Genomic DNA, 14,705 nt, shown 5'->3' with positions numbered 1-14,705 from the left:
ATCGGATCTAATGCGGGCAACCCGTGTTGCTTAGGTGGATACACAAATCCGTTCGAACGTGACAGCGTGGGCACTTTGTCCGAGTCCAGTGATTTTTTTACATGTACCGCACAGTTTAAAGTCCGCTACCGGCTCTTCAGGGAAATTATTATTAAGCAGCGGTAATTGTGTTTGTCTTTTGTTAGCTTCAATGAGCGCAGAAACCATAGACGATCACACACATCACCACTTATGTCCGAATGGATTGTTGACAAACGTCGTAGTGAAACGTGTACAACCTGCTGCGAACTTTGTCTTCATAATCGACGATCGAACACAACCTATGCCTATACAGTCCGTTGTCGATGTAGAAGCGATTTCACCATCCACTTGCATAATTTCAACCGCCCCAGCTGTACTGACACCGAAGTTGATCCGCTCGGCCGCATTCATTCTTTTACGATCCCGGCACAGCTTGACTCGGTCATATGGTGTTTTATTATTACCATTCGATTGTTTTTGAGAAGCTCTTTCCAACTATATACGATCTCTGTATTTGGTTTTGGCTTTTCGACGCGTATAGGGCCGACATATATTTTTGATAATATTTTTTTATTCTAACACCTTATTATATTCACTGTCACTATTTTACACTAATGTTTTATATACAATCGATAGATTGTGACGACAGCTGACGATTAAAACTTAAACGAACATCGTAGCTGCTCCGAGTCAAAAGTTATACCATTTGCAAATCTCGATACGCAGCAAAATGATCTAAAAATGGCGACGCTTCCCCCTGCAACGCGCGCGATGCGTCACAGTCCTCGCTTATCGTAATGAATTCTTTGATTCTTTAGCTATCCTAATTTAATTTTGGAGGTAGACGATAGATTCAAAACTATAATGCCAAACTGTATCCCCCGTTTTTGTTATCATTAGGTTTTTTAGATTGCCTCCATATGATAGCAAATTTAAAGACGTATTCACGTCAAAAGTACTACTTAGAATTTAAGTATCCCAGTAACTACTCCAGAAGTCTTAGCCACATTTGCCAAATACATCATCAAAAAATGGAATTGTCATTGAAATTAATGGTAGATAAAAAAAAGTTTTGGAGATTCTGCAGTATTGTAGAGGAAATTTGCTTCGATTAATCCAATACGGTCCAGAAAATCTCTTGCCAAGGACAGGTTCGGCTCTTCAGAATCATTGATCAGTGTACCGTAACCGATGGTCTAGGAATTTTTCCCAAAATTCCATTCCCAGCTCCATCCTCAAACACGAAATCTACCATGATGTTTAAAGTGTCCATGGCTTCTTCCAGACGTGCTGAGAGCATTGACTGTGTAGTGCCATGAACCTCCTGCCAAGATGGCATCAACAGCTGGATGGCCGTTTCTTCACCGCCGATGAGCGCTCTCACTTTTTCTTTTTTCCAAGGGTTCCCCTCCCCAGTGAGGATTCCCTCGCCCAAACTAATTTAATTTTCTATTTTACTCCTCCAAAACTCTCTATCTTTTGCATCTTCTATTGAAACACCATATCCAGCCCATATCCTCCTTAGCCACATCTTCAGCCATGACAGCTTCGGCCTGCCTCTTCTCCTTCTTCTCTCTGGGTCCCATTCCATGATCCGTCTAGAGTATCCTTTGCTCTTCCATCCCATGAAACATGTCCGAGCCCCTCCAACCATCTTCCTCCGTTATTCTTTGGAGGATGTCTTTTCTCTACTTCTATAGGTCTTTCTTATCACCGAATTTCTAAACGGGGCCTTATCCAAAAAAAAAATCCATCCCGGTTGCCAACAATTTCCCTCTCTCTCTCTTGACTTCCTGGAGTCCATGTTTCACTACCGTACCAATATAATGCTTTCGACTATGGAACTATATACATCAGCCTTTTAACTGACAGTAGTCAGTTACTGCTCCACAGTAGAGGATTAAGCAACCCTATGACTCTCTCTGTGACCCTCAGTGATCCTTCAATTTGTCTAGGGGAGGAGGACCCCGAAATCAAAGCTCCTGGTCCTCCAGATTGGGGGTTGTCGCGTCGGGCCAGCTCAAAAACTGACACAAAACAATTTTAATGCTAAAAGACCCAACAAAGGGCACTCACTTATGAAGCTGTTTCCAGTCATTTGTTTTCTCTTGTTGCGTTCATTTTTGGGCCATTGTCGCACTAATCAAAATATAGAGAAGGGATTATTGAATAGTGGATTCCAACGCGATCACTAGTTCGAATCCAGCTGCTAGCCCTTAGATTTTTTTTTTTTTCTTCCTATAAGTAAAGCTATTTTACTTTAGCGTCATACCATGGTGATGGACAGGGCAAAGAGAGAAAGGCTACTGCCAACAATACTTTGTCGACGCACTTTTCACGAATAAATAATAGTAAAAACACGTATGAATTTATATTTAGCTTTTAGTGACCGTAAAATATTTATATTAAAGGATTCAAATTGGCGAGGAAACGGTCCAGAAAAAAAAAAATAACTCCGTCTTTTTTGCCAACGTTTCTGTGAAAAAATATATTGCCTTCTTCAGGGCTTGGCTATGCCGGGTTGGTTGAGTTACAGAAAACTTAGATTTTTTTTTCTTTGGGTCAATCCCTCGCTAATTTGAATCTTTAATATAGTCAAAAAAAATTTCACAAAGGGTCCCCGCAATTACTTTAAACAGATTCTGGGCGGGGGTCCGTGATTTCGTGAAGCCATTTATGCTAAAAAAAATACTGTGCTAGACTATTCCCTTGATACGAATAGCAAGAATTAGCATTCTAATTAATAAAATTAGATGAAATAATAAAGATGTATGGGTGTACGCCTATAAGTTGCTTTTTAAGTTGAGTAACTAAGTGCCAACTCTGGAATTCAAAGAAGTTTAAAGTTCCAGCTGCCATGGAATTGGGAATGAGCTGGTAAAAACATACATATGCGGTTTAATATATGTATGCGTACATATGTTTGTATTTTACTGCAATGTTGGAATATTATTTGTGGAAGATCGGGGGAGACTGAGGCTGAGGGGCGGAGCTACTGCACTAAATTACTATACACAGCGCTGGAGAAGAAGCAGATGTCTCTGTAATATGAGTACGTTTTAATTTAAACTCCAGCTAAGGAAGTTTTCTATACATATATATATGTGTGTGTGTGTATATATACCGTATACACTAGGGAGAGTAGTACAAGGAATATATATTATACGAGTATGTAGATGGCCCTGTGTTGGTAGTATTTGTACGCATGCGTCTGTAAATTTTCTCCCAAGTAGTTTATTATTAACGAAATAATACAAGCGAAATGTAAAAGCCAAAAAGGTAAGCCGCACAGTTACTTCTGGGTACATTTCCGTGGGCCCCTTACATAAAGTTAAATAAAGTTCTCAACAACTGCGGACATACAAACCCAAACCCAAACGCCCATCTAGTTCATGTAAAACTCAACCCAACTTAACCCATAAGTTTTTTTTTTTTTTTAAATCTCTTGTACTTCCGTCATTTTAATAAGAAAAACAGAGTTCAGAACTACAACCACTTTTAAGTCCGCAAAAGTGTGCTTTATGATCATTATGTGGGACTTGAAATACCTACTTTTTAAAGTGGCTTTTCTTTTTATTTTTTTGTTTTAAATATACATTAACAAAGTATTTGAGAAGTTTTCAAGTAATGTTACTTGTTAATGTCATCGTTTATAATCATTTAAATGCTGTAATTATATTTAAATTATTATAATTTTTTTTTTAATTTATTTATTTATTATGCAACTGTATCCTGGTACAATAAGCAAAAGAGATGAGAGATAAGGGATGGCACCAATGCACACGCACGCATATATATGTGTGTACATACACGCGCACATGCATGTGCGCCAAGAGGCGTGAGTGGAATGAACGACGACCATCCAGTGATGGAAGCCGTTAGTTCGCCAGATTGGCAAGCTTACACAGCAACCATCCTAGGAGGCCGGACGTTATGTGTTGAGATGATCGCGTGGCCACCGCTTTAGTCTGCGCTGTGGATTTGAATGAAGTGCTTGTAGTAGACATGTTGTGGATCAGAGAGTTGTAAAATGACTGTCCACAGATTTGAGTGGAGTTTTGTGTAGCGAGATTGGTGCTATTTCCAGAGACGAGAGGAATATTTAGATCAGAGTGTGATTGGAGACGTAGAAGGGAGCGTTATTTGTTCTTAGTATTTTAGATTGTAAGGTCTGAAGTCGGTTGATGTTCAATTTTTTAGCGTTTCCGTAGAGCTGTATTCCGTACGTCCATATTGGCGACAAGTAGAGCGGTATACAGTGTTCGTTTGTTCGTCAGAATCAGTTTAGAACGTTTGTCGAGTAGTCTTTTCAACATTTTATACCTCAGATTGAGGTCAATTCGTTTGAGTGATTATAATTAAGAACATTTTTTTAGAGTTTATAATCAAATAAACGTGGTGGCGATATTATGTTTTGTGTCAATGAGGAGATAGAAGGTTCGCTAGAACCAACGCAACCCAAAAAAAGGTCAATTGTGAACCCACTATTTAGAGCACTAGCCCTGTGCTGTTTCACCAGACTTGAGTGTGGTGGAGATTTCCGGATACCAGCCAAAATGTGCAGTGACGTTTCATCATCTTTCTGTCAGAGCTTGTTCTTCTATCCAGATCCCTGTGAAGCCAATGCGTTTGATGAATTTGAAATGGCCGTTTGTAGTTGGCCTACAGTTGGCTGCAGTGAATTTGGGCAAACCAAAGCTGCTAGAAAACTCTTTCTATTGGTCACTGACCAGTGTGTCCCCCCCCCCGCTCCATTCACTGATTACTGATTCACTGAAGGTTCAGGTCCCTTAAAAACTGCACCCTTCCTTAGCTAAACCTTTATTGCTCCTAAACCTTGAATACATCATGAGAATCTAGATGGGCAAAAACTTCAATTTTTTTTGTTACCGTTTTCTTTTTCTAAACAATCCCACTCTTGAATCAATCTTGAATAGACTTCATAATGGCCTGTTAAGGTGATAAACTGGATAGCCGATAATACGAGTACGTAAGACGATCCTGGAATGAACTCTATTCGGTCTTATGATCATGGAGTCTGTATGTGTGTAGTAGACTGGAGTGGAATACGAGAATGGACACTTCACTATTCACTAATTCACAAAACAGTTTATGAACGATGTCTTTTACTAAAAGGAAGTTAAGCAAAACGGAATTTGGTAATAGTAAACGCAATCTCTGTGACAGTGGTGGAAATTCTTTCCTGGCTTTCTTTAAACGTTATTTCTAGTCTTTGGGACTGTTTGTGGTCCAGAGAAGGGAAAAGTTGCGCCTCCTTTAACTTTTGTAGAGAAATAAAAGAAAAGAGATTAAATTATGTTAAATAAACCTAAGATAATTAAAGAAGTTAAATACCAGAAATGATAAATGAAAAGATGGGCAGATATGGTGATGATTTAATGGTAAAGCGAGTACGGAGAATTGGTGCCATTTAAATGCTGCAGTTAGAAGATAATTCAACATGAAAGATTGTTTACAGATCTTGAGATTGTCCTCAGAATAGGGGACAATCTATAGATGGCTTGAAATTAAGTGGGGAGGGGGATTGTGAATTCTAGTGAATCTAAGTCAGATTTTTCCCTTCTTCTTTGTCTGTACAATTGGGTCAGCCCTTGGTGGAGAGGGCAATTTTCTATCGACAATGGAGAAAGAGGAGAAAAGCAACTAACCATCGGTTCTTGCGCTTCTTGTTTACCTTTAAGGGAAAACGCTAAGATATCTCGCCTCGGTCCTCTTTCAGAGACTCAAAAGTCTTGTGCACATCCCAAAAATAGGTACAGGTAAGTCTGGGCTTGGATTTAATAAAAAAAATAAATAAAAATAATAAAGCCATCTATCTGCTGCTGCCACAAATAAAGACTGTTTCCAATCAGAAACCACAATTCGACTCAGAAGGTCGACGTAACCGGAATTGGGTCTACAATGAACTTCCAAAAGTTTAAAGAAAACAAATTTCCCCCAAAAAAAGGAAACAAATTTAGCCAGTAAATTTGTAGTTTCCGGCAGAGGAGTTTAATTCGAACTCAGAATTGAATAAGACACAGGAAACCAAAAAAAATACGCACAGAATGGAGGAACTCATTTTCGAATTCATCAAATCTCAAAACGGATATAATCAGTACAAATTTAACAAGATCTCAACAATTTTCTTACGCAATAAGTGAAAATAAAATTTTTATATTCATTAAATACTTTTATTCAAATTTCATTAACAATACGTTTATCTTCTATCTTTTTTTTTTACAGGTAAACTGTTAACTTCCTGTACATTAACGGCTTGACCCTCAAATTCAGGTATTTTATTAAAAAAAAGAAAAAAAAATATATAATAAGTTTTGTAAAAAGCTCCCTTTATAAAAGATGTGCATCAAAGTTGCTATTTAAAATTTAATAAGTCCCTAGAAATTTTTTTTTTTTTTTTTTTTAAGCATCTCATTTTTAAGTTATAAATATTAATAAGCTCAACCGAGATAATAAGCTCAACCGAGAAATAAGCTAGGATGTAATATGAAATTTCGGACTTAATTAGAAATTATTTATTTATTTTTTTGCGAAGGTATTTACTTTATTTACTTTATTTATAGGACTCAGATGCAGTCTTTGATAAATGTTATGTTTCATGTTCTTGTGAAAGACTGTTAGAATCCTTGATTGGCACCTTTAGTTCGAGTCCTTTAGTCTAGCTCGATTTTAGGAACGTATATTCACGGCGGAATTATTTGCCATTAAAAAAGCAATGGAGTACTTATTGAATAGTAAAGAAAAGAAAATTATTATCTGTTCTGATTCAAGAAGTTCTCTAAAGGCAATATGCAAATTAGATACGGACAACAAGCTGATCCAGTCCATACATACGCTGCTATACTCCTCTGTACGCAGTCACAAATCAGTCATTTTTCTGTGGATCCCGGGTTACACTGGGTTAAGTAACAATGAAGCCGCTGACAGGGCTGCTAAAGATGCCACGTTACTGAACGATAAGTATGAAATTATTCTGCCCTCAGACTGGAAAAGTTTTCTTAGACCAAAAATTATGTCCCAGTGGATAAGAGACTGGGAATTAGTTCCTCTAACTAACAAATTGAGGAATATAAAGTCAACACCAATGAAGTGGGTAACATCATGTCGAAACACTCGCCGTGAGGAGGTGGTGTTAGCCAGGTTGAGGATTGGCCACACACTATTTACCCATGGTTTCATCTTCAGAAGAGAAGAACCACCTATTTGCTCTGAGTGTAATAACGTCCCTTTAACTGTACGCCATATCCTGGTTGAATGCCCCAAGTATTCCAAAGCTAGGCAAAAGTGTAACATTTCCTCACAAATGGAAGAAGTATTGAAGGACGATGAAAACAGCGTACAAAACACTCTGCGATTTCTGAAAGATATTAATGTTTTTAATTCAATGTAACAATAGACACTTTACTACGCGAGGTCACTTTTAACATACAAACTTATAGAAATCGGTATTTTACAAAAGTTTGGTAGCAGTAAAAATAACAGTAGTATTTGATAATAGTAACAATTTAGGAAGGAGTAAGTTAGGCAGTGTGAATGTGTGTGTGAAAGAGGTGTAGGGGGGCCAATGCCAAGGGCAAACTTTTGTCTTCTTGTCTCGCAGGAGGTCTTCCTGCACTTTCTCGGGAGCCACTGCTTTCTAGGACGGGTGGGTCTGTGTCGGGATTGGCACCCTGGCACGCGTATGAATGGGCTGCGTGAATGTAAATAGATTTAGGATTGTAAATGAGTGAGAGGAATATAGAGTACTTCACTCAATGTATATATAGGAATATATCTATTAGGATGAATGTATTTATTAGGATGAATGTATTTATTAGGATGATTGTATTTATTAGGATGATTGTATTTATTAGGATGATTGTATTTATTAGGATGATTGTATTTACTAGGATGAGTGTATGAGTGTACATACAAATTTTGTGTAATTAGGTTTTTTAAAATTTAGGTTAGATCTCTATGGGGTGCGAGGAATATCGAGTACTCCACCCCAACATTAGTTAGTTAGGTTAGAAGAAAATAGGAGTTAGGCCAACCGTTAGGTTTGTATCGATCAGATTGACTAGGTGTAGGTTAGGCTGTGTAGTAAAGTGTCTATTCTACAGTATAGTTTAGGTGCAAAGGACCCTTGTTGTTGCGCACCTTACATACCCCCCCCCCAAAAAAAAAGAAAAAGATTTTAGGAACGTTTTGTAGTTCAGTGTAAACTTTATTTTCAGTATTTGATCGTCTATCAAAGTAATCGTGCAAGCAAAAATGGTAACCTATTTGGTTGTGTACTTGTCATTTCAGTCTTGTGCGCAAAGTATCATAGTCAGGTCGTTTATCTCCAAGTAATGTCCAAGTGATCCGCACTATCTTGTGTGAAAAAGGACACCGCAGGGCTGACGGGGCTCCAGTAAATGATTATTAACTTTAAGTTTTACCAAATTTTGTAGATTAACTTTGATACTTTGATATCCGGTACAATACCTGAAAATCCAAAAATCTGCACGTTTAAAACGCTTTACCCGTACGAGAAAATACGAAGGAAGGAAGTGAAAATAATAGAAAATTTCTACCATTCCATTTTTCTTGACATTCCTCCAATGTTGTTTAAGCATTTTTAGTGGAGTACATATTATTTAAGTAGAGAAATTTAATTCCGGAATATCATAACAGGAAATGAGAGAGAGAGGAAAATAATAACAATAAAAGAGGAAATGAGAAAGAGCCATATTATTACGATTATTCTAATTGGTTATTTTCTCAATTCAAAAGTTTTCATAAAGAAAAGCTTCCCTCCCTCCTCCTCCCCCCACGGACACTATGCCGTTACACTTTTTCCTCAACAGTCACCATCATCATCTTCAGTTACCTACTTTTCACAAAAGAAGTTTATTTGAAAAAAAAGAAGAGAAAAATTCTTTCAATTTTCTCCTGTCAAATACAGGTTCAACATTTACTTCATTTTACTGTATCTTTATTATATTCTTATATATAATATTAGTCAGAATATTATGCATATAATTCTCGCATAATCGGAGATTATTAATGGATTACCAAAAAAACATTAATAATATTGTTTCCATAAGTAAGGAGAGTATTGTTAATCTTTTCTTCGTGAATGATTCATTAAACCGAATCGAGGAAAGATTATTGCCAATTTCAGATATACAGGGTGAACCAGTAAGTATTGTCCATAGGCCTACTGTGTGTAGTGCATCTAAAGTTCAATGACGTATTGGCCAACTTCATATTTTCCACTGTTCTTGAGTGACGTCACTTTAAAGTTTTTTTCTAAAATCATTACTTTTTTCCAATAAAAATGTTATTACTCAGAAAGTTTTAGTCCGAATTCGATTCTGTTGACTCGGTTAGAAAGGCAGATAAATTTTCTAAAAATTGACAGGAAGCATAAATTATTCTCCAAACAGCCTCAATCTTCCTCCGTAAACTGGGAAAATAAAATTAATCGAAATTTTTAAGAAAACTCATTAGGCCCTTATGTGATTATTATCAGACCTAGGTGCTGGCACTTTTTACAAAAGTTTCCTTGTCAATTGGGCTTTCAAATGGTATATCATTTTCCAGGATTCCTTTTATCTTCGTATGAGAAATTACGTTTGTTTTATAAGAAAACGTGTTCACGAGCACTCAACAGTGTTAGTTTATCAAGTTTTTTAATTCATTGAAAACTCTTTTAGATGGGCCAGTAGTCAATTTTAAAGTAGGCTGTCTTTAAATAAGGAAGTCAAAGGTTACAAATTGCAATAAAAAGGAAGAAAATAATAAATAAATAAATCTAAACTCTGAAATATTTGAGAAAATGTTAGGAAATATTTTAAACAAGTGCTACTTTTATAAAAAAAAAATTCATATTTACTTTGTATTTACTCCAAATTACAATATCACACACAACTACCCTGTCGAAAAAGAAAAAAATGTGAATAAGTCTTAACAACCCTTTGGACCCACTAACAGATAATCGTTCTATCTGAATTAGGTATTAACCAATTCAACAAGGTGTCTTACAAATAAACTTCCCTTATCTGTTAGACTTAGTCTCAAAATTTTCTATTGTACCATAACACTGTTGAGTACTCGTGAACACGTTTTCATGCAAAACAAACGTAATTTCTCTTACGAAGATAAAAGGAATCCTGGAAAATGATATACCGTTTGAAAGCCCATTAGACAAGGAAACTTTTATAAAAAGTGCCAGCACCTAGGTCTGGATAAGGATCACGTAAGGGCCTAATTCAGTTTTCTTCAAAAATTTCGATTAATTTAATTTTCCCAGTTTCCGGAGGAAGATTGAAGCTGTTTGAAGAATAATTTATGCTTCAAAATGGTGTCAATTTTTAGAAAATTTATCTGTCTTTCTAACCGTGTCTTCAGAATTGAATTCGGACTAAAACTTTCTGAGTAATAACATTTTTATTGCAAAAAAAAGTAATGATTTTAGAAAAAAACTTTAAAGTGACGACACTCAAGAACAGAGGAAAATATGAAGTTGGCCAATACGTCATTGAACTCCACTTTAGATGTACTACACACAGTAGGCCTTTGGACAATACTTACTGGTTCACCCTGTATAATATTTTGCTTATTTTTATCTAAGCTTCCCATCTTGGTACAAGATCATCTTCCAGTACTGAGTAACCTAATCAGAACAGAAGACACAGCAATCATTAATCTTAATGAAAAACAAAACACAATTGTTAATAAAGCATAAGCCCCGAAGATGACTTTAGTACCTAGATCAGAAGCTGGGCCAATAAAATTAAATAAAAAATTATGATCGAGATTAAAAATTTTCAATTTTCTCACGTACAATAAAGTAAAAGAAAATTTCTCATTCTCTACTTTTATTAAGAAACATTTTTTTATTATTTTTTAAATAATTTATTTAGTTACAATCAACGCGTTTTGCGTTATAATCAACAAGGGTAACAATAAGCAACATATCAAATATATCAGAGTGGAGAAGTTACCCAGCGGTAACACTCCAATAACATTCTAAATTCTACTGACTCTCTTCATCAGAGAGGAGATCGCGAGGCCACTATCTTTTAAGAAGTCTAGAAGTGGTGTCTGGAAATGTTCTGGAAGATAGAAGTGTTGTACAAGTGGATTGTGATAATGTTAAGATGGAATTTTCTGTATCATGTTTTCAGCCACTTGTGTTGCACGAAAGGAAATGGTTCAAGTCTGTGTGAATGGTTTGATTTGGTGACGTAGAAAGGAGCGTTTTTCTATAGAGCGAAGAATTTTAGACTACAAGACCGGGATCCTTTGGAGAGATTTGAGCGTTTGGTTGGACCCCCACAGTTCGCTAAGCCCAGACTGGCTTTAATATACTTACATACTCGTAACAAGTATTTTGTTGCATAGAGTAAGTTTTGATCTGTTGTCGAGTAGTCTTTTCTCAGTTGTCGGAAGCGTCTGTTGAGTTCTGTTCTCTGTAAGTCGAGTATGATGGTTCCATGTAAGTCTTCTGACAAGGTAAAGCCCAAAGTAGCGGACTACTGGTTGACTACTGGCAAAGGAATTAAATTATAAAAGACAGGAGGAAGAGTGATGCGTCGAAGAGTGAAGGTAATGTTTTGAGATTTTGTTTCGTTCAGTTTGATAGCCCATTTTTTTGAACCATTTTTCTAAGGAGGTGAGGTGAGACTGAAGCTTTCTATGAGCTATTAATGGATCTTTGTTAGTAGATAAGATGGCAGTATCCTTAGCATAGGTGAGAAGAGTAGTTTGAAGATAAGTAGGTATGTCTGAGGAGTAGATAGTGTAAAAAATTAAAATTTAAAAAAATGATTTTTGATGAATATCGAGGTGTGGTCTTAAATAAAAACAACTTTTTATGCTTTATACCAACGTTTCGGTAATTTTTACTACCCTTCTTCAGGGTATTATAAAAAAAGTTTGTGAAGTTTAATGTAGAGCTACGAGTATATCATCATGACTGTTGTCATCATCCATGTAGCTCTACATTAAACTTCACAAACTTTTTTACAATACCCTGAAGAAGGTAGTAAAAATTACCGAAACGTTGGTATAAAGCAAAAAAAGTTGTATTTATTGATGATCGCACCTCGATATTCACCAAAAATCATCTATCAATAACGGTCGAAAAAACCAAAAACCATAATTTAAAAAAACTTCCGTAAATTACTACTTCCGGGTAAATAATTTTGGCTGCAAAAATACGGTCCAGTTTTGTGATTAGTACCTACCCAAAATGAAATACAAAATTTGAGCTTTGAGCTTGCATGTTCAAACATGTATAAAAGGCACATATACTATTTTCTGAAAAAAATAAATATTTGTTTTGTCAATTTATCTTCAATAAACAGCTGTTATTTTTGCTGGTGAAAACAGGAATGTTGTCAACTCTTTTTTGCGAGGGAAGATATCCCCCTCAAAGTGAAAGGTGCCCATTAAAATCGAAGGATGCGTGAAAGAAGAAGAAGGACATTGAATGATGGAGAAGATAAGTGATATGGGCCTGGGATTTGACCTTAAATGGGTCAAACTGTACAAACTGGCCTACTCAACGCTGTGTCAACGCTGGAAAGAAGGGATAAACTTTGGGACCTTAGTGGGGACACTGTAAAAATGCTGCTTCTCTAAACTACTTTTAGCTGTCAACTTTTAAAAGAACTTAGGGTTTATTTGTATTGTTAAAGTAACTTACTTCCGGTGATATTTTCTCAGTAAAAACAAAATATGAGTCCCGGAAGCTGGCACTTGACTTTCACTTAATTTTTTTTTGAAATTTACAATTTTGAAAAAAAAGGGGAAAAAATTATTGAATATCATTTTACGGGATTGTAAATTCGATCCGGTTTTGTCCCGCTAATATGTACGCCCACAATTTTGGGAACGAAAAAAAAGCAATAAATAAATAAATTAGGATAATATATTCAAGTAAATAGAAATACAGTTATCCTTGAAAAAAAGAAAGAAGAGATTTATAGAGGTGCTAATTCATATTCATTAGATTGCACAAGAAGTGGGGGTAAATGAATATTTAATTGAAAGGATCTTGAAGCGACAGAGAGAGAGTAAGAGAGATGTGGAGGATCTGATGAGAAAGGTGTCGTCCAACTTGAGAATAAGAGAAAACTTATTGGCATACTGCCCATTCACTTTAAAAGCTCATCGCCCCAAGTGCGAGCTTGGAACTTTCAAGTGGCTTTTTACTCCCATCAAGGCCTCTTGCCGCTCTGCTCAAGACTGGACTGGAAGCTCACCACAATGAATACATGACACAATTCTCAGATAGAAGAGAAAGTTAATTAATTTTCATCAGTTTTTCCATTCCACCCTTTTTTTGTCGGTTCATAATGGAAACTAAGTTGAAAGTAAATATTTGGATCAATGAAAACTAACATTCCCTGTTTTGTATTGGCCTAAGTTTCCCATTAATCATTAATATTATTATTTTCATCTTAAGGCGCATCAATATCCTCAGATCATTAGCGCCCGAAGCACTTTTCAAGTGCACTGCCAGCTTCCGGACAGCGTTAGCTCGTTACCAGACTAAGCTGTCCATTACCGGAACTGTAAGAAGCTTCTAGGAAGTGAAAAATCTAAGGGATTTTAAAACCGGTGACCATCCAGGATGAACCAGTAAGTAATGTCCCATTGGGCTACTGTGTGTAGTACATCTGAAGTGGAGTTCCTCTGTTCTCGAGTTTTTCTAAAAAAAATTACTTTTTTCCAATAAAAATGTTATTACTCAGAAAGTTTTTGTCCGAATTCGATTCTGGATGACACGGTTAGGAAGAAAGATAAATTTTCTAAAAATTTATACCATTTCGAAGCATAAGTTATTCTCCCAAACAGCCTCAATCTTCCTCCTGGATACTGGGAAAAATAAAAGTAATCGGAATTTTTAAGAAAACCCAGTTAGGCCCTTTTGTGATCATTCTCAGACCTAGGTGCTGGCACTTTTTTAGTAAAAATTTCCTTGTTAAATGGGCTTTCAAAACGGTATATCATTTTCCAGTATTCCTATTATCTTCATATGAGAAATTATCTTTGTTTTTGCAAGAAAACGTGTTCATGAGCACTCAACAGTGTTAGTAAATGTTTAAAGTGCAATTTGTAACCTTTTACTTCCTTAATTTAAGACAGTCTACTTTAAAAATTGACTACTAGTCCATTTAAAAGAGTTTTCATTGAATTAAACAACTTGATAAACTAACACTGTTGAGTGCTCGTGAACACGTTGTCTTGCAAAAACAAAGGTAATTTCTCATACGAAGATAAAAGGAATCCTGGAAAATGATATACCGTTAGAAAGCCCATTAGACAAGGAAACTTTTGCTAAAAAGTGCCAGCACCTAGGTCTGAGAATGATCACAAAAGGGCCTAATTGGGTTTTCTTAAAAATTCCGATTACTTTTATTTTTCCCAGTATCCAGGAGGAAGATTGTGGCTGTTTGGAGAATAACTTATGCTTCGAAATGGTGTCAATTTTTAGAAAATTTATCTGTCTTCCTAACCGTGTCATCAGAATCAAATTCGGACTAAAACTTTCTGAGTAATAACATTTTTATTGGAAAAAAAGTAATGTTATTAGAAAAAATAAAAATAAAGTGACGTCACCCAAGAACAGTGGAAAATATGAAGTTGGCCAATACGTCATTGAAGTCCACTTTAGAGGTACTACA

General features: G+C 36.1%; 2 protein-coding genes across 15 annotated transcripts in view; both read left to right on the top strand.

Annotated features, from left to right (window-relative positions):
* LOC141447435 (5-hydroxytryptamine receptor-like) overlaps window positions 1–14,705 on the top strand; it is a 427,009-nt gene that overhangs the window by 102,422 nt on the left and 309,882 nt on the right. The gene's annotated exons all lie outside the window — the stretch shown is intronic.
* LOC141446604 (uncharacterized) lies at window positions 6,758–7,432 on the top strand. Its single transcript, XM_074113149.1, has one exon. The coding sequence runs from the start codon at window positions 6,758–6,760 to the stop codon at window positions 7,430–7,432; it is 675 nt and encodes a 224-aa protein (XP_073969250.1).

Source organism: Rhodnius prolixus, unplaced genomic scaffold (assembly GCF_049639745.1).
Source record: "Rhodnius prolixus isolate KJV_2025 unplaced genomic scaffold, Rpr scaffold_7, whole genome shotgun sequence".
NCBI lineage: Eukaryota > Metazoa > Arthropoda > Insecta > Hemiptera > Reduviidae > Rhodnius > Rhodnius prolixus.
The sequence above is the reverse complement of the archived record's forward strand: the minus strand, read 5'-3'. Positions and strand labels throughout refer to the sequence as shown.

Excerpts from the sequence above, each read along its gene's own strand:
- LOC141446604 (XM_074113149.1), top strand. The coding sequence starts at position 6,758 with ATGGAGTACTTATTGAATAGTAAAGAAAAGAAAATTATTATCTGTTCT.